This window comes from Neocloeon triangulifer, unplaced genomic scaffold, assembly GCF_031216515.1.
Source record: "Neocloeon triangulifer isolate White Clay Creek 2 clone unplaced genomic scaffold, ASM3121651v1 ptg000014l, whole genome shotgun sequence".
NCBI classification, from domain to species: Eukaryota; Metazoa; Arthropoda; class Insecta; order Ephemeroptera; family Baetidae; genus Neocloeon; species Neocloeon triangulifer.
In genome coordinates, this window is record NW_026775556.1 from 11,186,365 (window position 1) to 11,212,322 (window position 25,958).

Here is a 25,958-nt window from a genome sequence, read left to right on the forward strand (position 1 = left end):
TCAACACTCACACGAGCTAATGATTTTCATGAGAAAAAGTGTTGAATGGTTTAAGATTTTTATTTTTTAGATCAAAGGTGTACGAAGTAATAATTAAAAAGAAAATGGAAATGTTTCTCGTGATTATATATCGATGTGCGCATTGAAAATGGCAATTTTGCATCTTTTGGACGAATTGGTAAACAGTGTCCTTCCGCTTTTTGGGTTCATGGTCTATTGAAATGAATACAATTTGCTCTCTAAAATTGAAAAATATTGTAAAAACACACGATTAATGATAAATTGCCTTTTCTGTGAATAAAATAATAATTATTTCAATTAAAATATGTACTTTTCTTTTACCCAATGGATCCAATTAGGTATTCACATAGAAATAAAATTACTAACTTTAACTGTTAAACGATAAAAATTTATTTTTCAATCATTATAATCTTAATCCATAATTAGTTCATGAAGAGTCATTCAGAATCGACCAAACTTTACATAAGCAAAATTTATCAAGAAAAAATTTAACTAGGCTCATAACAATGGCACTGAAAATTTTGCAATTGAAGACAGGTATATAGTTTTTACATCGCTCTCAGCAGCTATAATATTTAATTCAAAACTTTGAAAAGTTTCGCAGCGGAGTGGACATCAAGGAAGAGAGGACAAAATGTAAATATTTCTTTAGTCCCATTCAATATTATCTTAAAATATATACTTCAAAATGTACATCCAGTTTTATTGTTACCTCTGATTGACTACAGACATAAATTTTCTTGCTCTTCTTAAAAGTTTTGCAGTTCTAATCAAAATTGTGTACTCTCTCGTCCATTCATTCAAAAAGTGCAGAGGGGGGTCGCTAATCAAACGCGAGCTACTTTGATGATTTTATTAGTGATCTAAAAATAACCCTTAAACAGGATAGCATTTTCACCTTCGTAAAATTTCTTATTTTAATTTAAGTTTTACTCTCGCGCCAATTTGCACTTTCTTTGCACCATCTGCTCTCATCTTGATACAACAGCATAATTAATATGTTTTGAGTTGATAAACAAAATAAAATTAAAATTGACATAAACATATTATAATCTGCCCTTTCTTTGACTTTCAAATTTCTCATGGCACTGGCAACAAAATTCGAGCTTATAGCGGCTGAACAGCCAGGGTCATTATTGTGCACAGTTCTTTCATAAATCCAAGTTTCATCAAAATCGTGTGCGACTTGAATTAAATTGTTAAACCATTAAAATAATATATTATTGAAAAAGGTATACGCTGCTAGTTGGTCGGCGTTAAAATATTTATAACAGGAAAATAAAATGTATGTATGGCATAAAGAACTGATAAACATTATAACAGCGCTTCTATCTTTTGATCTGTCAGCTTAAGTCGAGCCTGGTTGGTTGCCTGCTTGCAGAGGGCTGCATTGGCGGCTGTAAAATCAGAACAAACCGATGCATTCCACTTGATTTACCATTCTTTCGGTCACTTCATCCGAATAGATTTATACTTTGTACAGACCAGATTTTTATACAAGCAACGCAACATTAATTTTTTCTTCAAATTCATAACACAATTAGAAAGTTAAGAGGCCATTACCCAGAAATCAAGGATTACAAAATGTGTATTATATATTTGTATCAGTTTTGCCACTTTCACCAAAGTACGACACACAGTAGGCGTTGTTTGTGCTTTCAAATTAAAAAAGTACAACATTTCTAGGAGACCTGCAAGTGAGACAAACTCATCCAGACTAGCAGACTTTTTACAATATCCACAACCGTTATAGAGTCAGCAAAATTAATCTGGTTTTAGTCGGTTTCAGTTTGAGATTAATTTTGCTGCCTCCCAAAAATAAGGAGGCAAAAACAAAACCAAGAAAAAACAGGACGATACAATAAGGAAGACGGACGATATTGGTTTGTGCACATTGCTGTATGAGGTATTTACACTGCAAGATACAAAGTGGCATCTTAAATATTTGTGAACAGAATTAGAAATATTAACTATGCAACTATAAAAATATTATTTGATTAAAAAGCATTATACTAAAGATGTCAATTTGTATCTTGCGATGATCACACAATTTATAAAATATGTAATGAAGTGTCAGGAGTTACTCGCTATAAAAGGTTGTCCAAGAGAACTAGTCATTCAAAAGCCTGTTTATTCTAATCGTGGGTGCATTAAAAATTTAATGAATTAATTTATGGGTGTGTTGATCCAAACTGTTAGCCAAAATGGAAAAAAAAGTGCATCCAGACTTACACTTTTCATCAATCTGCCGTGGGAATTTAGACATATTTTTGTTGTTCGGGCGTGATCAGGATTGCAAAACCCCTGCGAGGCAATTTGGAAAAAAAGAGAGTTAAAGAACGAACATGAAAACAAAAGGTGCGTTTTGACAGGACTGGCTATGCAAGAGAGAAAAATCCTCAAATAAGATAAAAATTTGCGTAATCGTTGCTTTTCTCATTGTTAAGGCCTACCCAAATAATTTTTCAAAACAGCAGTGGCAGTACGGTTTGTCATTTTGCTCCTTGAAAGTTCCCTTGTTGAGCTGCTTCAGGCAGAAGGCGCACACAAAATGCTCAGGGTGGAACTTTCGGAACATTGCAGTAATGCAACGTCCTGAAAATTTAAAAACGCGTCATTAAAAAAAAAAAATAAATTAAAAGGCTTTTCACCTGTAATGGGTTTATGACATCCAGCACATAGTGATCCCCTCTTTGCGTGGTAATGTGTTTCGCAGTAAGGTTGACCTTCATGGTCAAAGAATGATCCTCCGTGGAACGGTTGCCGACAGTCCTGTAAGATAAACACATAATTTGTCAATCTAGAAAACTCGGCTTTAAAATTGTAATGCCAAATACATCAGAAAGGGGTCAAAAGTAAAGTTCGATGCACCTCAAGAGTAAAATGTTATGCTCATTTTTCACATGGATGAAGATAAAAAATAGAAATGATATTCATTTTCGAGTGGCCTCATTGCTTCACCTTCTTCCAAAACTAATTTGCAGCCGTAAAAACTTTACGACCATTCCTTCTCTCCAGAAGGGAATTATCTGCAAATCATTTTAGTGAACGTCTTTGGCCACACGACTGACTCATCTTGTTGATACGGTTTCAAAATATCGGCCATAAAGTGTGAAAAAAGCGCGGCCCCAGCCTGCTGGCATGTGTTTTGGCTATGATGCAACCGACCACACTTGCTCTCAGTCCGTCAGCCGCTCTGTGTATATTATCGGGCCGCAATGAACGCATGATATTTGTGCCTAGTTGGCGTCCGCTCAACTTTTGGGGCGGAAAATTAACATGCAAAATTATTGCACGCGGTGCAGCTGGCTCGAAAGTGAGATAACACTCTCCCTTTTGGAAAGGCGAGGCGCTGAAAGCGCGCTAATGGGAACAACAGATCCAGTTTCTTTCATAACTTTGTCCTGACTAATGCTTGATTGCTTGCAGTTGGATGAGGCTCGAAAGAAAGATACTACAAAATTATACAGAGTAAATTTTAAAATTCTTCATGAAAATTATTTGGAAAGTTTTACATTGTGTCATGTTATTTAACTTTTTTTTTAATATTTCCATTAAATAATTAGAATGATTTTTAAGTGTGGATAATTTAAAAAAATGTAAATAATTCATAAAATTATATTTATTTGGAATTTAATAGCAAAATGTATCATTTTTAAGCCCATAAATTCATAAATTTGTCAGCAGGCCTAGGCGTCTGACAGCGAGACACGCAACGTGCGCACGTGTCTCCTAGTACGCCTGGCTGATTTTTGCTTTAGTATTTTTGTTTTGTTTTTTTTTCTTTTTCCTTTTTTTTATTCTTTATTGATTTACATAACATGACACATATAGCCTCGCACACTGCCAACTGCACGGCAAAAAAAGTTCCGCCACCAAAAAGTGTATTTATCAAAAAAATCCATAACCTCTGCTGACGTTCAACAAAATCTTAAAATTATATCAACAACGTCGTGAATAAATTTCGCCTTCGAAGAGCATAAATATTTATTTTTCTCAAGGTGCTGATTCAGGGGGTCGAACTCTTTATTCGTCTGGGGGGGTCGGGGGCATCATTTTAGTTTGGGGGGCTCGTCATTTCCATTCACTCGTCGTCCTCGACGCCGGCGCATTTTGGGCACACAGGCTTGCCTTCCATGGCGTAGAAAGACTTGCCCGAAACCGCCTTCTTGCAGTCCTTTAATGCGAAAAGGTAAAAAAAATTCGCAAGAGCTGCAAAGTGGAAAGGGGAAGGGAAGACAAACAACAGAAACAGAGAGACCAACCTGCGCCGGAAGAAACTTACCCTGCAGACGAAGCAGTCTGGGTGCCACTGGGTGTTGAGCGCCGAAATGTAATTCTCCATGATGGCGCGGCTGCAGCCTCCGCACTTGGGCGCGAACATGTCAAAGTAGTCGTCCTTGCAGTACGCCTTGCCGTCCTTCTCATGGAATCCGTCGTCGCCGAACTGCTTGCCACACTGGGCGCAGAAAAAGTGCTCGGTGTGCCAGGTTTTGTCCAGCGCCGTCACGCATTTCTAAAAAAGAGGCTTGCTGAAGGGGTTTTTTCATGGGAAAAAAAATAAATTAGTACATCAAGAATGGGGCCGTTGCAGTAGGCGCATCTCGGCGAGAAGAGGTTGTGGTAGTCGGGCTCGCAGTACGGGGCGCCGTCGCGCTCGAAGAAGTTGCGCGTGCCCAACTCCTGGTTGCAGTGTTTGCATGTGAAGTGCTCAGGGTGCCAGGTCTTGCCCAGGGCGGTGATGACCTGTCAATAATTTTCAATAAATTCGATTCTCTCCGAATTAGAATTCAAGAAAAAATTATTCTCCCCAATCGTATACCTGGCCCACGATCGGCTTCTCGCACGCGTTGCAGCATCCCTTCTGGGTGGTGTTCACTCCTTGCCTGCTCATGTCGGCCTGCAAATTACCAAGCATCGAGTCCAATTGGTTTTTAGCGGACGCTTTGTTTGGTTTAGCGTAAGGTGAGTCGGTTACTGTTTGGTGTTGATGAGTGCTTGCGTTAATCTGTCGATTAGACGGGTGTCCTCGATTAGTCTCCACACAATCAAAATACCACAAAATATACTGCAAACTCAAGACTACAAGATTAAGTTAGGAAGAATAAATATTTTTGCCGAAATTAGCAAAGGGACCAAACGAGCGTTCAAAGAAGGGACTATGAACTACGAAATCGGATTAAAAAAAAAAGAGTTAAAATTGTACAGGCGGTGAGGTCGGTGCGTTCGCCGGGAGGGTCGGACGGCTTGTGAGCGGCGGCTCGGCGCTGCCTCGGGTGTCGTCTGCGGCGGTGCGCCCTACCTCCCTCCAGAGCTCCGGAGGTGGCATCTATTCCCAGAAACTAATCTTGCGGCCGCGCACGTTTTGCACCCCGCGCTCTCTCCAGACCCAAATAAGAAGAGAGGAGAGGGCCGCCGTACTCGAAAACCGCCAATTGGGTCACTTTTCGGCCCCGCGCAGATTTTCACTTATTTGGATTTCGTCGGCGCGACGCGTTGAAAGGGCTTTGGCACCGGGGCAAAATTTCGATTTATCATTTTTCGGATTCGCCGATGTTTTGGCGGGCCGCGAGACTACATTTGTATAAACACGCCCTCGGATTGTTTCTCTTGGGCTGAAAATTATTGCTTCACGCAAATTTCATTTTATCCTAAAAATCAGAATGGCAAAATTTGTAGTAAAAAAAACGTTTAGCTTATATCAAAATATGAAATCGAAAATAAAAGTTTTATTCATTTGTTTGTTCATTGAAGTGGGACGGATGTTTCGAGTTGCAATTATCGCCTTTTTACAGCCGATTAAACGCGGAATTTTCGCATCGGCACGACGAAAGAGATGAGCAAAGTGCGCGCAGGAAGGCCTAGCTCAAAGGCCGCTTGTTTGTCTTTTTATGGCGAGGCACGTCGATCGCGACGGCTTTTAATTCGTTGCTGCACTTATGCCCGTCGGATGATAACAATCACACAGAATATTGAGTCATGCGACGCATTGTTTGCATGCATGGAACCATTAGGAATAATAATAACATGCGGCACTTTCCGTCTGACCGTTTACGAAAGAGCCACTTAAATGGAATGGTATGTATAAAAATGCTCGAAATGAATGAGTCACCAAGTGTCACGTATCCGACACGCTACTGGACAAAAATTAGGAGAATTTAATTTAGTACTGAATGAAAAAGTGACCCATTTTCGCGGGGCACGTGAAAACGGCGAGTTTCCTCACAGCTTTTAAACTCATCTTAAATCTTGTTCAACACTTTACGAGCGGGCCGAGCGACAAAAACAAATGATTTCCGAGCGCGGCTTGAGCCACTTATTTTTGCGCCAGTCAAAGGAAGAGCAACAAACGCCCAACGCCGCACAAACTCTGCTCGGCGGCATTAACTTTAATTAAGTCTAGCAGCTCCGAGATCCACGTTGGCGAAAATCGTGCACATTATCTCTTGATGCTTCAATTTGTCGACGGCAATTTATTGACTTTGGCCATGCAATCGAGAAGCAGCTGCAATCCTGGCACGATATTTTATTGCAGATTGGAAAAAAATCCCACCCAATTTGCTGCGATTAATTTATTTTGGTCCACAAATAAGTTTTAAGCTAATTTTTGTCCACCCGAGTTATTTATAGCGGACACTTAATAATTTCGAAAGCGCTCTTTGTGCGTTCGAAACACGTCCGAGCCGAAATAGTAAACGGCGCCTAATTAAAGCTTGACATCTTAAAAGTCCACCTTTTCCGTGTCGGATTTGAGCGGCCGCCCGAGACGAATTCGCCGCACACAAAACACTCGCGAGCCGCAACGACGTATTAAAATTTTGCACACGACAAAGGGACCATTTTTCAAATTGCCAATGACCTGGGCTTCCTGCCAGCTCAACATGTGCATTCGTCACTCACATGCTAATTGAGTGAGTAGCTTGTTCGAAGAAAGTCTGCTGGACGTTTGTAATGACCGCAAGTTAATTGCACACGCACGTCACTCATCAGGTTTGATTAATAAAAATACGAAATTGAGCTTTCTCGAGGGGGAAATTATTTTCTTTTTAGGGACAAAAAGAAAAACATTGAATTAGTTATCACAAAAAAATACAATTTTGTTTCAACATTATTTATTAATTTTGGGCCATATTTCTGAGGTTGAAAAGCTGCCACCTCGAGAAACTCTCCACCAAACACACATTCCAAAAATACTCCAAATTATCAACACCGGCCTGGCCGCACGCTGCACGGCTTGCATGCCAAATTTTAATTTTGTTTTACGCTGTCCTGCCAACCGCGTCCTAAATTATTATGTTCCCCGTGTTTACGTATTAACCGCTGCATTAATTTTGGTGCTTCGCGAATCGTGTTGTGTGTGATACGTGCAACAAGATTAACATAGTGAGTCGTTTGTCCGTGCGAGAGCAAAAATTTTAATAGTTTTGGAACAGTGTCAGTGTTTGATCTAAAATTAGTTCTTCTCCTCCATAATTTTAGTTTGATCTGTGTTGCCAACCCTTGTTCAAACGCTCGCTGGTTAATAAAACTTTACCAAAATTTCAAAAGGATAAGTTTTTATACAATATATGTATGTTCACGTTCATAATTATAATTATGTGTGTAATAAATGGAAACGGTTCCTACCTTGAAGTCGGATAGAGATGCCATCAAATCGTCCAGTTCCCTGGTTGCAGTAGAGGCAACAGGACCACCCTCACGCGTTCGCGTCTCTTGGATGGTGATTGTGGTGGTCAAATGGCGAGGGGTGGATTTTTGGCTGCAGCAAGGGAAGGTTTAAGTAAAAAAATATGTTATTGAAAGTGGCACTTTGAAATTCTGAGGTGGACTGCCTGGTTGACCGCAAATAAGGAGTGGTTTTATTTATGTATCAAAAACAGGAAAGGAAATCCGCATGGTCAGTGCAAGACGGAAAATCCAAACCACAGATAAAGTTTGGTGGTTTTAAATATGAAATTCTATGAGTCTAATATTTCGCGAAACAAAAAGGAATCAGAAACGATTGCGAAAGATGGATTCGCGTGTTAACAAGTGACATCACTCTTTTGGTGATGAAAAGTCTTGCAAACATTGTTAATTCTATTGCCGAAGATCAACTATTGACTATTGACAATGGAATTATTTCCAAATTCAAATTGGTTTATTTATTATTGAATTGTAAAAACAATTGGTGCTTATAATATAAAGAAATTCAATAAAATAATTAATATTTTAAAACTAATTTAGGTCATGTTTATGTGCTAACTTTTATACATCCTGGGCGAATCACACTACCTTTATCATAGCGGCAGGCGTAAAAATAATCAGAAAAATCACGGAGCATAAAAAGTGACGTTCCAAACAATAGGGGAGAAATTCGTTTAGCTCCATCGGCCCCTCCCGCAATTTGAGCACCAAATAAAAAAAGAGGCCCCGCCGACGTGACATCAGCGCGGACTGACTCACGTTGCCCGCCATAAAATTGCGCTATAAAATCGCTGATAACGTCGGCAACAATCACTTGGCCCAAAATAAATAAAAAACAAATATCCGGCGAAAATGAGGCGTCCTTTTAATTCTGTCCCGTGAAAGTCTATTCTTGCGAGACTCATGTTTTGGTTGGCAACGCGCGCGGCCTTTTTCGAGCGGCCAAAACAATATTCTTGGCTGCGTGGAAAATTTTGTGTCTTGTGAAAACCCCTTGGGGCTTTTCAAGAGGAATTTAAAAGAACTCACCCATTGGGCACGGCACTCAATTCGTCCAGCAGACTGTCCATCGTCGGCCGGTTCAGCGAGTCTGTCGAAGGCGGTCGTTGGCCTCCATTCACTCCTTCTGAAATTCAAAGCGTTTTTATCAATCAGGAAACGGATGTTCATCGAAACTATCAAAAAATAATATAACCAACCACCAAACTTGATATTTTTAGACTTTCCTATTTCGTTTTATTCAATTGCAGGTTTGGAGAAAAAGATATAATATTATATTTCAATAATTTTCTTATAACAAACTTGCATAGAAATTAAAATTTTTATTTTTGTTTTGGGCTATGCTAAAACCTAAATATGTAAAATGTCTCAAAATTTACAGTTTTTAACCCCTCATTAAAAAATAGTGGAGGTGTCTTGACAGTTAGAAAAATTTATGCCTTTTGGCGACAGAAATATGAAGCGTTCTCGGTGACTGAAACTGCTGGGCAAAGGTGAAAATCCGCAAATAAAAAATAAATCTTAAACGGGTGATCACCATTAACGCGTGAGGGATGCCGGAGATCACACGCGGTGTCATAATTAATGGTGTGACGTGACACCTCGGAGTGCCAAATTGGCGCGCTCACCTGCGTAGTGGGCGTTGCTCAGGTCCTGCAGCAGGGTGTCTAATTCTGAGAGGTTGTTGTTGTTTTTCGCTGCCTGCGACGTCGTGAGCGTCTCTTTGATGATCCTCTGCTGCGATGGAAGCGTCTAAAAACAGATTATGCAACAAAAGAAATTAGAAACTGAAATTGATCAGGACAGTAAAGGGATATTTAAATTTAATTTACTATTTTTAATAATATTAATTTATAAATTTTAATAAATATTTTACTAAATTTATTAAACATTTACTATTGTTGGTACTAATTGCACATTTTTACATTCTTCACGAATCAAGTCAAAAATTAAAGAGAGAAAAAATGTGACGAAAACAATAATGCCAAAAAAAACCTAAATAAGATACTTAAAGGGGTATTAAATGTCCCTACTGAACACATTTTAATTGATGTAACACAGTTAATTAAAATTTTGTAATTATTATTCTACCAAAAAGAAAAACCATTACAATTTAGTAGCAAAATTATTGAAAAAAAAAAAAAAAATTAAAAATATCGGAATCCAAAAATTAAGTTTTATATAAAAAAATTGAAGAAAAATAATTAATACAAAAAAATTAATCAAAAGTTTAACGCAAACAAGTTTTCTATTATTAATTAAACCTAAGACGGATAGAAATGAACGCAAAAAGCTTCCGGTACCGGGAATCGAACCCGAGCCTCCTGGGTGAGAGCCAGGTATCCTAGCCACTAGACCATACCGGATCTTGTAAACAGTCGTGAAAAAGAAGCGATATATTCTTTAACTGAACATTTTCCGCTGTCAAATGCATAGATTTTTTTAGATATTATCCCGTTGAACGATTTCCCTCTCATCCTCAATGACCCATTCGACAGCAATCATTCAACCAGCCAGTGATGCATCTCAACACTCTCGGCGGATCTATTTCTGGATCTCTGCTCCACCATTGATGTCAAAAACGCCGAAAAGCGGCGCGACACGTCATTAATTCCGGCGCGAAAGCCACCCGACAGCACAAAATATTGTTTGGGGTGTCGTGCTAATGTTGCGTGCCGCTTAAATAAATATGGGTCAGACGGAAAAAAGACCGAGTAGCAATTTATGGCGACGTGGGCGGAATTGCATATCGGCTTTTGAGGGCGCCGCCAGCCCCATTGGCGAGCGTGACCTCTGACAAGCTGTGTGCTTTTTGGGCTATTTTCGCCACCCTGCCGCTCTCATCGCGTGCTAATTTTTCGGCTTCCCGTCGGTAATGAGCTCCCCGCATCGCTCCACGAAACGACTTTTCAAACGCTTCCAGCTGTTCGTGCTCCATAAAATAGACGAAGTTCGCGACTGGCACGACCCAGTGAAAAGATTTAAGGTCATTCAAATGGGAATAATAAAAATCAATCAAATTTCATTTGCTCCTATTCCAAAAATATAAAATAAAGAAGTTTTTTTGGGAAAATTTAAAAATTTTCTTATACTTGATTATTTATTTTTTCAGCTCGCACAGCAGAATTGGAGCTCTGAGTTTATCTTTCTCGGCGTGTTTGATGTCATGCCGTATTTTTGAAACGCGGACAGGCCAAGGGAGGAGCGAGCGAAAGAGTTAGTGTGGCTCGGCGCTTGGACTCGACAAGCCATCTAGCGACTCGGCGTCGAGGGATCGACCAGCAGAATTATCCCTGTGGTGTCTCGATCTCGCGGATCTCGCCGGCACTCGCATTGTGCGCCAATTACGTCACCTTTGTTACATCACGACTTAATTATAGACGCGGCATGGGAGCGGCTGATTCACGCGAAAACGACAGCCGAAAGCGTCTCTTGTCAACAAATGAAGCTTCTTTTTAACCCGGAGACAATCAGTGAGTCAAAACAAAATTTATGACTTTGGTAATTTCGGGATGACAACTGTGATGAATGATGTCATCTTATATTACGTTCGAGTTAATATTTTCGTCGCTTCAAAAATAAAATAATGAATAAGTATATGCTTGAGTTCCACACAAAAGAGTTTGAAAACTTTTATACTTGAATATTTTTATTTTAAATAAAATGGTAGAAAAATTAATTTGATGTTAGAGTGAATAACATTTTTTTCCATGAATGAAATTTTTGGCACTGGTTGTAAAAATTGAATGGGTCTTACCGAGTGGCCATGACGGTCATACAGCGTCTTGCTAACTCCATTGACGTTGAGAGATCCGTAGCCACTGCCTGCGTTGCCAGGATTCACGGTATTCTGCAGATCAGCCAGCAGAGCATCTGAAATACGTGAAAATTGCGATTAGACGGAGCTTTCAGCTGAAATGTTAAATTCATTTCAATTTTGTTTTTTAAATTCAAGATGCAAGATAAAAAATATAACTTTTAAAGATGAATTGAGAAAATCTAAACTCGTTGTTAATTTTCTTCAATTACAACCTATTTTATTGATCTGGTGCGCCGAATTGTATTTTTAATTTTTTGTATGGCGTTAAAATAAATATTAAATTAAAATAAACAGGCCGATATGACAAAAAAAATTAAGACGCTTTTCTTAGCTTTTCTTATTGGCGCCTGCTGTAAGTTGAAAGTATGCAACCGGCTTGACGTGACTGTTAAGCCGGCTGAGGCAAAGAAATCCTCTTTCATATAAATTTTTCTTGTTTAAATTATCTGATAATGGAACAAGAAAGAAAATCAGCTTATCCAGAGATTATCATAATAATCATTATTAAGTTACGCATGTTAATAGATTACAACTTAGCTTTTTAAACTTCTTAAAAATAAATTAATATTGCTGTCATTATTTTTCATTATAATTATTATTTCATGAGTTAAAAGTATTATATATTAATTCACGAAAAAAATAATAGTAAATATAGAAATTAAAAACACAAAGAAAAAATTATAATATTGTATTAAAATGAAATTTATGTTCTGTTTTGAGTTAAGTAGATTTTTTTAAAGCCCACTTTCATCAACCTTCAAGAGCAGCAATTTCAGACTAATGTCAGCAATGAAAGCTACGTGAAGATGATCAGCAATCAATCCGCGGCCTTTGATTCCTTCAAAGCATTTTGAGAAAAAAATCCTTCATAAAACGAAAGTGAGCCGACGTTGCGATTGTTGAAGTCGGAGGTAAATCCGCGTGACACTTGGCATGTGCTCGAGGTCTCAGATCAGACCTCGATTGCCAGTGGGAGTTTTTCGAGAAGTCTGCTGGACCGGAGCCAGCGGACCGATGGTGCAACACCCGCGGCAGACAAGATCAAAATCCACCCGACCGACTGGGACCGACTGCATCTTGCCGACGCGCGCTTTTGGCCCGAAACACACGTGCACGCGCCACATTTTTGGACGACGTGCACGCGGCGTGTTTGTACACACGGCGTTAGCAGCCACTTTAGTAACCCACTTACTGAACATTTTAAATAATTCTTACTGGAATACGGAAATACTATGAAAGAAATAAAATTCTCGTTTATATTTAAAAATTATAATAAAAATAAAATTAAAAATATTCAATTTTGATATCAAATTTTAAATATAACTTTTTCAGGGGTATCAATTCGTGGGTGGCCAAGACAAATTCGCAACTCTACCAATTAGGTGGCGCCGCAAAAGCCAAGAGTCGCGGCTCATTTGCACTCTGCGAGCCTTCCGAGTGCGAATACGTCACGCCAAATGACCTTCCCATGCCCTGAAATATTTTTCGCGCATCATTAATGCGGCGGTCGGGGGGTGTTTGAAGCGTCCCTTGGGTGCGCGGCGGATACAGAAATACTCGGTTTTGGCAGCCGAAATCGAATTAGCAACCTGAACTCGAACTAGACACGCACCCGAAATAACAAATTCTTACACCTCTTTCCCAGAGGGCGACAGGAGTGACTTGATTTATTTTCAAATTAAGTAAATATACAAACAAGCTCTAGATCGAGTTTCCGGCGCTTGAAAGATGGCCCTGTGTGTTTGTTTTGCTGCAAATTTTGTTTGCCGCGAGGCACGATTTTAAACACTAAATTTCTGTTACAAAACAAAAATATGAAATCGTAGAAACATTTTGCTTTTCATAATAATCACCACTTTAGAAAAGTTTTCTCGTGTAATCTACTAATCCATTCAGAAATTTTTTCCCATCAATAGAGTTTTTAAATTTATCCTCAGTAAATTGTTTATGAAACCTCGGCAACCAACGGCGAAATTTATGAGTGCTTCTCGGAGAAATCAATTGAGCATAGTTCACAAAAGGCAATAACTCTCATTCCCAGCGAGAGATTGACAAGGATGTCAGCCCATTTATTAAATCCATTCTGTCAGGTGGTTGAACTTTGCCGGGATTAGCTCTCAATGAGATTCGTCAGGGAAAATGGAAAGCAGTAAACAGCCTTGGCGGATCAAAACAATTGCCATTTCAGGCAGGCCACCGACGGAGCAAAAAATCAGGCGTGCGGCACATGTCCATTCAAATGACCAGCTACTTTTCCTTCGCGATCAATCAAACAATCAACCAGAATTTCTAAGACAGGTGGCAGATTTGGTTGCGTAAATTTTACAGCGACACACTATGCGTGTACCCTAGCGGAGTTTTAAGATAAGAAACTCGCTCGGTCTGATTTGTTTGAAAGGTTTTGCAATATTCACGTTATTGCACAATCGTAAAAACAGGATCAGAAAATCAAGAAAAAATATCATATTCACTGCGTAAAATTTCAATTGAAATAATAAAGAGTGGCAAAAAAATGTTAAATCCCTGACAAATGAAATTCCAGCAAGAAGGAATCCTTTATGAAAACAATTTATACAAACCACAATTAAACAGTTACTTCAAGCAGTTGTATATTTGTTTGACGCGGGCAAATACCGGTTTTCGCCTTTGCACCACTTTCCAACTCTCAAACAAAACACCCGTGAAGGAAGAGATTCCTGAGGAGCAGATGATCGTATTTACATTGGCACCACAGCCTCTTTTTCTAACACCGTGACTCGCGTTTATTTATTTTCTCTCTGGCGCCCTTTCTATCGCCCATTGCGTCGATTTCCAATAATTACTGCCTCTTTCTAAATCCGAGTGAAACCGGCCGAAAGTCTCGTTGTAGAGGGCGGCTGTTTTGCATATTACAGTGGCGGGGGCAGCCGAAAATAGCGGCCGTGTTTATCCTTCGGCTTTGCAACGAGCGAATGAGTCAGACCGCGGCGCCGACCATTGTGCCTCTTTTGACGTCGCGGGCCCGAAACGTCAAACAGGTGAATTATGAGAAAAGGCCAAATTGCCGTCCACCCTCACTACCAAACGATTGGGAACTTTTTACATAGAGACAAGCAGCCGATTGTTCGCATGGATTTTAATTAATCCGCAGAAATTGTCATCATGCCAAATCTTCTTTCATCGAGACGACTCAATTGGACGTTTCGTTCCCGCCGCTTTTTATTTTCAAGTGCGAGAGTGCATTGCGTAGCAGACTGAAGGATGATTCGATAATTGGGGCGCGGAACGAGTTTCGAGAACAATCAGACAAGAGAATGTCGGAAGCCTACGAGCTATTTATAAAAAGTGTTGCTCCTCGCACAAATGACAAATGAGGCAGCGCACCAGGGGGACAATAAAACAGTCTGGTAAAGAGGCATTTCAAAAATTTCTCACTTGCTCAGCACTTAAAAGCTGACATATTTTTTATACTAACAAAGAAGTTTATTTCATTTGAAAATTATTTCAGAGATCTATAAATTATTAAAAACTTATTTAAATTTAGCCCTTTTAAACGAAGACCCGATGAATTGAAAGAGCCTAAAGATAGCAACTTTTGAAACTTGGCCAAAAATACAGGTTCTCTTGATTAAATTTTTGAAACACTTTACAGCGGCAATAAACTTGTCTTGGGCACCCACATGTAAACGTACAGTTCACTGACAATCAAGTTGGCGCGAGTTCCTTCTACAATAATAGGAATTGTCTTGAGCGTGGGTTTTGCAGCGCGGCGTGTGTAAATATCGCGTTTCTTAATCGCGCAACTCTCCTCCAGCTGCAAAGGCCATATTAGTAGATGGGCGTTCGGTTTTCCACGAGAAAAGTGTGTGGGAGCTGAGAAGTTCTGTTATACTTGAATTATACGGGGGCTTTCTATGTATCTTTGCGAAAATCTACGTCATTTCCATATTAGTTTCTTCGTTTGAATGAAATGAAGATGTTCGGAAGTTTGGCATGATAAGCAGTTGATACATGAAATTGAAAAGAAAATATTTGGGTCGAGACTACCTCAACGAATTTATCCTTGAAAAAGCGGCGAATAGATACACTCCGGACACAAGGACGAATTCCGCAACACGATGAGAGGATCTATTTTCGAGCGTGCCAGTGGAGCGGTATTATGTGTGCACATTAAAAAGACGCGCAACTCGCGGGGCCAGCTAATTAGCACTTATAGTCAGACGCAGAAAGGGTCACTTTTGACGACCTGATTTGCACGAGTTAAAAATATACAAAATCAATGGCCAAGGTTTCAATTCGACAAGAAGCGCGAGAGATTTTATCGCTTTTGAATGCGACCCAAGGATTTTAACACCAAAAAGGTCGAAAGTGCTTTCAATAAAAAAAAATCGGTTAATTACAGATTCCAATTAATCAAACGAACAGTTGTTTCATTACATTACACAAGGCAAGCAATTAGAAACATTTTTGTATCTTTGTGTATCATGGGAATTTCACGACTTGCTTATTTTTTGCTTATGTTTGCGACTCTTTAATGGCTGTGTTTTGACGCAAGATGTCCAAATTTGGAATAATCGCCTAGTTTATGGGATCATACCAACGTCACGCTCTAATGAAGCTATAGTTTTGGGCTTCAATGTCAGTTGGTAACGGTGTGCTAACATGCACTGCTTTTGAGCTGCGTGACTTCAAGAATTCCTTTTATCAAAATCTAAAAATAAATTTCAAAATAAAGCCCATCTATGCGCACGTAGATTTCTTAATTCTTACCACGTTTTTCTGATTGGATTGAATTCATATTAATAATTGCTGTACTGACAGGTTCAATAATTAGATACATTTATATAATTATAAATTTATATTTAGTGATAAACTCTAGAGTTCATAAATAATTTTCTGCAATTTACATTGAAAAATGCAAAAAACGTTATATTTGCTGTCTCTATTTTTGTGAAATTCAATGTGATTATTAATGAATAATTTTATAATTTTTTATCCCAAATCTAGTTTGAAGAAAATTCTTCCATTACTAATTGATTAAGAAAAACGCTGCATATTAAAAAACAAAAAATACACACTTTCTATCTCTATCCGATATCAACGATTAAGAGTAAAATTATTTAAAAAAAATATTAAATTCAGTTAATAAAATAAATATGATTCTTCCAGTTTCAAGTTAAACTCATGCAAAGACCCCGTTCCGATGTCGAACCATCACCAGCAACCACCACCGCAGGTCAGAAAGCCGCTCCAGGTGCTCCGAGGCCCCCGAACCCCCCGATACTTGCTCTTGGTGAAGTGCTTGGCGTCGTCGTAGGTGGTGTGCGTGGTGATGACCCCGTCGCGGGTGACCCGTTTGTACACGGTGGTGCGTTTCTCACCAAGGTGGTTGTCCCAGCTGTGGTGGCGGTGGCTGCGGGGCGGCGGCGAGGGCCCGCCGTTGGCCACGAAGGGCCGCCTCTGCACCACGGAACTGCTCATCGTTGCACTTAACAAAGTTGCTGCTGCTCACGCTGCCAACGGTCAACTACTAACAAACCGACGTACCACGCCGACGACGAAGAGCCGCAGCGGCGCGCACTGTCCACACACAGAAATAACTCCCCTACTCCGGCACGGGCGGCGGGCCGGGACGGCCAATGTCGGACGCACGCACCTGTAGGATCGCGGAGTGCGAATGAAAAGGAATTCTCGCTGGTCGCCTGCAGGTTGCCGAGCGTGGGCCGACGAGCAAGGGCGGACCTCCTGGCCGGGCCCACGCAGGCCCTGACGCCCACGACCTTGCTTCGAATGTTGTGCGATTTGATGACGAAAATCGTGGCGAAACCAACAGCTGCTTTCGAGACCTGAGAGACGGAGAGCAGTACGTGGGCGGTTTGGAATTTTTTGAGGAAATTCAAAGGAAATTGGATTTGCTTAGGAGAGACTTGCAAATAGACTCAGGGAGGAGCAGTTCAAAAGAAACCAAGAGGAAGAAATCTTGTAATAATTGCGGGAGAAGTTTACAAGCAAAATGTTTTAATTTATTTGTATTTGAATTATTGAAAATTGTGAACAATATTTTTTTTTGTTATTCAAAACAATTTGCAAAATTGATTGCTTTGAACTGACTTTGAAGTCCTTATTAGTTATATATTGTTTTAAAGAAATGCCTTCGGCGCCCATATTTGTAATTTTCATAAACAATGTTCTTAAATAAAAATGACAAACTTTTTATTTATAAATTTATGGCAAATCAAAATTATTTGAAATTTTCATATCTCTATATAATTTTAAAATTGAAATTTTATTTCTACTTGCAAATAAGTAATAATTAGATTGAAATTAATTGGGGATTTCTACCATTTTAATCAATAGAAAAATGTATCAAATCACTAAAAATTCAAATTTATTTTCTTGATTTTAGATTAGATATTGTGTCAAATAATAAAAAAAAAATTTTTCTTCAAATTAATTATAAAAATCTGTCTTCTCATCTTGGATAAGCAATCATTCACAGAATAGAGACTCTGCTGACCGAAGAAGAGAAAATTGAAGACGGACAGGTTGAGAGACTAACTCTCAACACATCTCACGCTGAAGTCGAGAGTTAATTCATTCGGCACGAAAGAATTAAACTCGTCGCCGGCCGTTCCCTTCCTTTCGCAGTTTAACAGTCTAAAGCAGACATTTATCTCACTCTGCATGCCAATGAAGGAGCAATTTAAAACACCGACATGTGCATTCGTGAAGTTGCTAATAAATACAAGTGCGAACCCACGCGTCTCAAGCGCCGCGTGGGCGCAGCGTCATCGGGCCAACGAGCCGAAGAGACAAGCATGAATTGTGGTTCTCGCCATAATTGGACACATTTACGGCCGCGGTCATAAAAAGATGCAGGGCACTACGGGGTCACAAATTGGCGCCTCAATTCAGAAACGTGTTGTTTGCAACTCCCACCTGTCAGAATAATGGCACTTGCAGCGACAGTTTAACATGTAATTTGCGCGATCAGAATAATTTTCATGTAAAATTTCATGATCGTTCTTTCCACCTATTAACTTTAGTGCTTTTGAATAAATTTGTAAATTTAAATTTTAAATTCAAAGCTTTTTAAAGATGAAATAAAAAAAATTATAGATTAAATTACCTCCGTTTTCCTCCATCGTCTTCTAATAGTTGAATTTGTCTTGGAAAATTGTCATTATTTTTTAGTTATAAATTCGAATCTCAACTTAATACTTTGAAACTGTGTCCACTCGCAAGGCTTGCTCTTTTTCAACTGCCTTTCATTTTAGTCCACCGTTTCGTTTTAATCCAAGTTGGGATTAAATTCAGGCCCTTCGGACAAATGACAAAATGTGGACCTTTTAGAGATTCGAGGTGTGTGTAGCTTTTAGGTAATTCTGGTTTTGCGACAAGGAAGTGCCATTATGGCGTACACAGTGGCCGCTTCTTTCTTTAGCTTGGCATAAAAAAGTTGAGCTATAAATCCCGGGCGTGTGATCCTTATTTGGCTGAAATACGCGCATTAAAATACTTGCGCTAGCACAAAGGAAAGAGCGGGCGCGCTGTTTTATCTCTTCAAAGAAAACAAATAATTATGTGCGCTTTCCAGTGAAGGTCGTTTCGTACAACAAGTAGTAAAAGAGAAAAAAAATGAGCTTGCGACTTAAAAGAATTATTTAATTCTTGCGCACTGCTGCTAGTGGTATCTACCGGAGCCAGAGAAAGGCTTGGTAAACAAATAAATCAAATTAATACACATGTGTGAGAATTGTAGTTTTAAGAATCATCAACAACAACAAATATTAAGGGAACCGAGAAATATAATATGTTGTAATTTGGATACACTAATCATTAAAAAATCAAATTTTATTTTCTGGTGATTATTTTCTACTGAAATGACAAAATTACTAAAGACAGTACATTTTTCTGTGACTCTGCATGTATTGATACTAAATAAACAAGACAATAAAATATTACCACAGAAAGTACAAACAATAATTTTTATAGTAGTTTACACCATGCTGATATAATAAAATTTAATTTTTTAAATGGCGAGACATGTCCACAAAAGCAACTTTTTCTGATGATTTTTGATGATTTTTAAGTCCCTTTTTTTCTACCCAATGGAATATAAGTTAACAAAACCACCATCTAACTTATATTATGCACCTAATATATTTAGCAGAATATTTGCTGGAAACAATTTATCCCATACAAGAAATGCCAAAAAAACTTTTTGTCAGCAAAATAATAATGATTAGCAAAAATAAATTTGGCTACAAGTATTGTTCATTGTTCATTAAGCCAAGTGTGTTAAGCTATAACATTATAAGGTTTGTTTCCAATTATCAAATTTTCAAATTATCAACCATAGAACTACAACTTCCAGAAGCATCTTCTCTTTACTTTTGTCTTATCCGCCTCTTTTTAAGTGCCCAAATATTTATTCTTTAATCGCAAAAGCACTTTACTTGTTTCGCATTGCGGCACTCATTCAGCTCTAATGGGAGCTGCAGAGTGAGTGTGACGTCGTCGCTCACTCTCTGCCAACACCCAACCCAACTGACAAATCATTCGCATTAGCTTGGCAAGTGTGCAGCCCAAGCAGTAAATATTTGAGTGCCTTGCGGCGCGGAATCCTTGCAGATTTCACGCCCGATTGTGCTGCGAAAAAACATGTGCACATCACTTTTCACCAGTTTTAAAATTGCGCCAGCAAGAAAAAGTAGAAAAAAAAATTCTTCCCGCCCTGCCAGTAAATAATATAGATCTTCAAAAATTGTTCTCTGTTTCAGGTGCAAAATTTGCAAATCACCGCGACCATCTGGAATTTGACAGGTGCCGCAATCATACCCTGAGGCTTTGTGCGCACAAATAACATCTCTTGGCGCTTTCAAATGAGCGGCTCCATTGTTAGATTTCGAAATAAATTGTGTTGGGACGAAACTCTTTTGTCAACCCTGAAATTTGTCCACTCCCATACGCAGAGCAGTTGGAGCGGCTTTAATTAAAATTAATTGACCCAATCAAACCGCAATTCGAGCAATTTTCTGGCCAGCTGCTCAATTGCTGCGTAATTGTGGAGATTGCTCACAACTTGTTTGGCCAAACCCGTCACCGCTGCTTTTGATCTCATTCTGCCTCGATTTGCATTTCATTTTCATAACACGCTGAGAGCGTCCCAACCAAGGAAACAAATTTTACTGTTGGTTCAAGTTGTGGTTATTTGTGAATTATGTCAATGAAAATTATAGAACAAAATCTTGATCAAACAGAGGGCCCAGTGGGGGGAAGTAAAAAAAAATGTTAAAAAGAGGGCTTTTTTCCTTAGAGAGATTTTTATTTTATTGTTGGTTCACTTTGAGAAAAATATTAAAAATAACAAGGAAGAAATTTTATTTTTATTTTTAACAAAAAGAAACGGAAAGAAAAGTTAAAAAAAATATTTTAAATCATCAAAGATTCCAAAAATAATAATTTTGTGTAATATATTATTGTATAAAAATTATTTTTGCACCACGATTTATTGGATTTATTACTTTTTTTCGTTGTGTTTTTCAATTTAATTTCAATGAAGCTCTAATTTAAAAAATTATATTAGCTAGATACAACTTTAAGTTAGAACTGATGAGTTGGGCGCTAAATAAAACAAGTGAGACGCACAAGTCTGGCGATGACTGAAAGGACGCCGCAGATGACATCTTCAGACGACGAAGCTGCTTTTGAGCGCATTATAAATAAATGTAAAAAGCGTTAAAAAATGCGTGTTTCCTCCCGCGCGCGAGGGAGTCTCGAGATATTTTCGGCCGACGCATGAAATCCGACTATACATCTCTTCCGAGACAATATCGCCCGCGAGCAAATTAGCTGTCGGTGTTGATCATACGCAGCCATCAAACGTGTCAAGACAAAGGGCGCCTCTGGGCTGATCGAAAGCAAAAGTAAACTAACGCTCGATTTTATCGGTCAAGGCCGGCATGTGCTGGGCATATTTCACGGTGATTTGATGCCTTATAAGGAAGGCGCAAGGAAAACCTCGCTCGCAGGCTGAGATCATCGCACCAGCTGTTTCGATCGCATAATGACGTCGCCCTCACTCTGTCCCAAACTTGGTTTCTCTCGCATTAGTGCGGATTATAGTAAAATTGTTTTCTACATCTGCCGCAATAGATTTGAATGGAAACAAGCGAAATATATATCGGAGAGATTTCTGCATTATATGCCAAAAATTAATACATAAAATTATGGGATAAAATGTTGAAAAATATTTAATTAAAATTGCCTAAAATTTTCCCTAAATAAATTCATCAAAATAATGAATCCTAATTAAATTCAATATTATGCAATCTGCTCACAAAATTTTAATAATTTTTAAATATAAGGAACGTGGTTTTAAAAGATAAAAATAATGAATTTATTGACCGCCATAAAAAAATCAGCAATTAAAAGAAAAATCGGTTTTTATAAGTTATTTATCATAGATATGATAGAAATTGAAAGTGCACAAGAGTTATTAAAACATTATGATATAAATAATGAGGTGCATTTAAAGTTTTTGTACATCTAGCATGAAGTGTTGTACGCTGATGGCATTTGCTTATAGAATTAATATAAAAAATCGTATAATGTTATATAATTTGCTCAAATTTTAAAAATGAATTTTTCGTTGCTTTCGATTATTTTGGCCCATTTTAATATCAGCTGTATAATATTAATCAAATTTAAATCTCTGTCATGATTAAAAAACATAGCTGACTTCTAATTATTTATTTCAATTGAGATCAAGAGTCAAATAATAAAACCGCCTGTTGCACAACGCCTTAGGTGGAACCCACAGCACACACAAACATGTACCAATAAAAGTGCAATAAACCACCAAACTTATCGGCGGCAAACAAACCCCAACTGGCCCTGATTGGTCATCGGTGCCAATTGATCAAAGAAAAAACTAAACGAAAATGAAAGTGAGGCGTGTCCATGACGGCATTCCCGTCGGGAATAAAAATAAAAACGCACACGACGGTGCAGGCATCAAATGGCCGCGGGAATGCGAAGAAGAACAAGGGCTCGAGTTGTGGCCGCTCGTGGGAGTGATGTCATTATTCGAGCTCATTATACGGCCCCATTACCCTGAAATGGGACGCCTCTGTGGTCACTTGCGGGCCAGCAAAAACTTGTTATTCCTGCAGCGATATGCCAGACGCAAATTAACCGCAAGAGGAGAAAACGAGGGAAGAAACATTCTTGTCTAATGCACTCAATCGGGCGTTTTATTGGTTTGGCCGGTTTCGGATGGGAATAACAGAGCAGGCCTCGGAGTTATTTCCAGCGGCCGCTGCGCCAACACCGACAAATAGTGCATTTTAATGGTCATTGAGCTGACCGGTTAAAAATAGACGTGAGATAATTATTTGCCATCTCATAAAACCACAAGAGGCGCTATCAATTCATTCATTTGACCGGAAAAATGTGGTGAAATATTTTGCCCGGCTATAGTGATGAGGTTGACATTTTCACTTGGTTAAATATTCAAAGTTAAATGAAAATTAATTTACTTATTTAATGTCGAACTACCTTCTGATTTTATTTTTCAAACTTGATTGGGTTGATATGAACGTAATTTGGTGATTTTTTTTTTATCAATTTTGGTTGGGCCAATTTTTGGGAAAAAACATTTAGGAAAATTCCCCTAAGAACCAATTTTAAATAAAAAAAATCAACTCCCCCACGAATTCAATTTGTCTTATTATTTCTCCTTTGAATTGACATCTAAAACCGAATGCTAATGCAAAGAAAAATTTCCATTCAAAAAAATTCAAGAGCTATTTTATTGAGCAAAAAGCTTTCCTTAAATAAAAAAAAACGCGATCACAATTGTAAGATCTCCGTTCCTTTGGACAAAAAAACCGAAAAAACAACACTTTTTGAAACATTGCAACTGCTTCCTGACAAGTGATGAAAATATGAAATGTTTGTTATTTGGCGCCGACGGATTCTCCGTTTGATTCATGAACTAAAAATACTTTCGGCAGCCCCGCGGAGGCTCCAAAGGAAGCAATAAATACACACAACAGCGGCGCTATTCTAAATTTGAAAACACCCCTTTATGAACAAGTATTATGTTTGGTCTGTGCCTTGAAAGCACACTCGAGTGGTCGCTACAGAAGCCTCTTGAGCGCCGTTTAAAGTTTTGACAATCGCCGGCCTGAGCTGGTTTGCGCCGAGAATTTATTTTTAAATGCAGCGTGAAGAACTTAAATCTGATGTTTTGACAATTTGCCACCAAGTACATGCGTAGTGCCACACGGAGTACTAATTGAAAGTAATTGCAGCGTTTGTCACTCCCGGCTGACATTCAAGTCGAGTTTGTAACTTCTGTCAACACCGATCTCTACTAAACACTTTTTGTACGCCTAAAATCAAGTTGATTTAAAATATTCCAAACATTTAAAGGAATAAAAAAATTCCTTTTTGTTCTCCTTTCATTATCTATACAAAATATAATAGCAAAAAAAATTGGTTGCCACAACCAATATGTTTTTTAATTTAAATATTATTAAAAAAAAATTATACAGCTATAAAAAAAAACTCACATCCTGGCGGTTCAAGTCCCTTTTTGGCGCAGCGGAAGGGGTGCAGGGTGCCCGGCTCAATCTTGCCGTACATGGTTCGGTCCATGGCGAAAAATCACCACCATCCAGCAGGCGGCACAATCCCTCGAGTTGCGATGATCGACTGGCCTAGCGAGGGTTCTTCGGCGTTGTTGTGCCGAGAGCGGTGGGGCGTTTACGCCAGACGCGTGCATTAATTCACCGAGCGCGCGCGGCCCTTCCTTCCAGTGCGAGGAGTGTTCGACGGTGGTGAAGGGTTACACGGACCGACCAACAGCAGCTGAGCGAGAGATAATTCGGGACGGCCTTGTTCGCCAGCTTTCCTCGCACAAAAACACCCAGAGATGATGGCTTCTGCTCCGAGACACATGGCCAGCACGAGATTTTCAAATTTGCTTTTTGATTTTGGTCAGGAAAAGTCATACACGTCCATTTGAATGCTCCAGGTGGACTCTGACAGAGTCAAGTAAATACTTTTTTCGTCTTTTTTATAGTTATAACCAAAAGATAAAAATAAATTCATAAATTAACAATATTTGTTTAAACAATAATCAAAAAGAATAAAATTAAAATATCAAATCATTTAATCGTTTATTACTTGATGCACTAAATATAATCACATAATTTGTGCCACTTTGGATGATATAATTATTTTACAACTTCTTTTATAATACTTTCCATTTTTATTCTTGTATGTTAACATGTTTATTAATTATTTAAATTGTTACGAAATTATTCCATAAAAAAAATATCTCATTTTTAACGAGCCATTTGCCATTTCTGAACAACACACGTCACTCAGTTTGCCTGAATAAGGTGCTGGATCATTTGTGATTTGTCACCTTTGAAGGTGAGACATGACCAGACAATTCAGACTCTATTGGAACTGAATTTCAAAGCAGTGCTTAGTTAGCTACTTTTCATTAGAAAGGGATTTTTTTTCGACGCATAATGAAGCAGTTTGCCATGCGGGTCATCACCCTGATGATAGTCACACACTTAATTAGCTACCTGTGTGGAAGGTCGCGACCCTCCAAGTGAAAGTTAAATGACAATCAATCACGTACTTCGAGTCTATTGGTTGGCGAGTTAATTATTTTGGTTGCATCGACACTCCTTACACATGATAATTCATTTTTTTTTTAATTTCTTTTAACATTTAAGTCGATCTGAATATTATCATTTTAATTTAAACTCTATTATAACATTTCAGCCAATTAAATTTAAATAATAATCATGTAGCACAAGGAAAAATATTCTGCAGCCTCTTCAATAATTTCAGAGTGGAAATTCCCGTTCGTAATTGAATGAGAGGCTCAAGATAATCGTGAATCATCTGAACAAAATGTTATGTAAATTTGCAAACACAGCTAAAATTGCATTGATTTCGATTTTATAATATTTTACCACAGCAAAAATAAGTTAAGCAATGATAATTTCTGTTGTAAGTCGGTCTTTTGAGCAAAATTGGCGTTCTTAAATAGTACCGTAGCCTATGGAAAGCCCAACAAAACGCCGCACCAGATCGCTTATCTCGCGAAAGAATGTAAACAAATCAGACAGTGTCAAATCGCTTCACTCACCGAGCTCGTCCATTGCTCCCGGCTGCCTTTGAGCTGCCGTTCGAAGGTGTAGCTGCCTGGGCCAAGAGTCTATTGACCCTGTCGCGCTGACTCCAATCCAATTTCCGTCCGACGTCAACCCTGAACGGACAGATATTTGCAAAAGGTGTTGGTGCAGCACAAAATTTCCTAGTATGGCTGCGTTTTTCACACCTGTGACGTCATTAGCGGCGGGAAAAGGGAAATAGTTTAAAACTTTTGCACTTTAACAATCCGCAAATTCTTTTAGCA

General features: G+C 38.7%; 1 protein-coding gene and 1 non-coding gene across 11 annotated transcripts; both read right to left on the bottom strand.

Annotated features, from left to right (window-relative positions):
- Positions 1–387: 387 nt before the first annotated feature.
- On the bottom strand, positions 388–25,879 carry LOC132201550 (paxillin). Of its 10 annotated transcripts, XM_059627774.1 has the most exons (12): positions 16,795–17,181; positions 11,465–11,580; positions 9,336–9,459; positions 8,737–8,833; positions 7,648–7,780; positions 4,844–5,029; positions 4,594–4,767; positions 4,307–4,537; positions 2,673–2,793; positions 2,475–2,616; positions 2,254–2,325; positions 388–1,418 (listed from the first exon to the last, which is right to left on the bottom strand). In XM_059627774.1, the coding sequence occupies exons 1-11, from the start codon at positions 16,985–16,987 to the stop codon at positions 2,280–2,282; spliced, it is 1,563 nt and encodes a 520-aa protein (XP_059483757.1). In that variant the 5' UTR covers positions 16,988–17,181; the 3' UTR covers positions 388–1,418; positions 2,254–2,279. The 10 variants fall into 10 exon arrangements, with proteins under 10 accessions (XP_059483757.1, XP_059483763.1, XP_059483760.1 ...); XM_059627780.1 differs by lacking the exons at positions 2,254–2,325; positions 16,795–17,181 and adding an exon at positions 25,689–25,879; XM_059627777.1 differs by lacking the exons at positions 2,254–2,325; positions 16,795–17,181 and adding an exon at positions 24,088–24,243.
- Positions 10,002–10,073, bottom strand: Trnae-cuc (transfer RNA glutamic acid (anticodon CUC)). The gene has a single exon. It is a non-coding gene; the product is annotated as a tRNA-Glu (tRNA).
- Positions 25,880–25,958: the final 79 nt, after the last annotated feature.

Coding starts and splice junctions, on each gene's coding strand:
- LOC132201550 (XM_059627773.1), bottom strand. CDS start 16,987: ATGAGCAGTTCCGTGGTGCAGAGGCGGCCCTTCGTGGCCAACGGCGGG. Junction 11,581..16,794: donor CGCCAAGCACTTCACCAAGA/GCAAGTATCGGG, acceptor CACGTATTTCAG/ATGCTCTGCTGGCTGATCTG. Junction 4,538..4,593: donor GCAACGGCCCCATTCTTGAT/GTACTAATTTAT, acceptor CCTCTTTTTTAG/AAATGCGTGACGGCGCTGGA.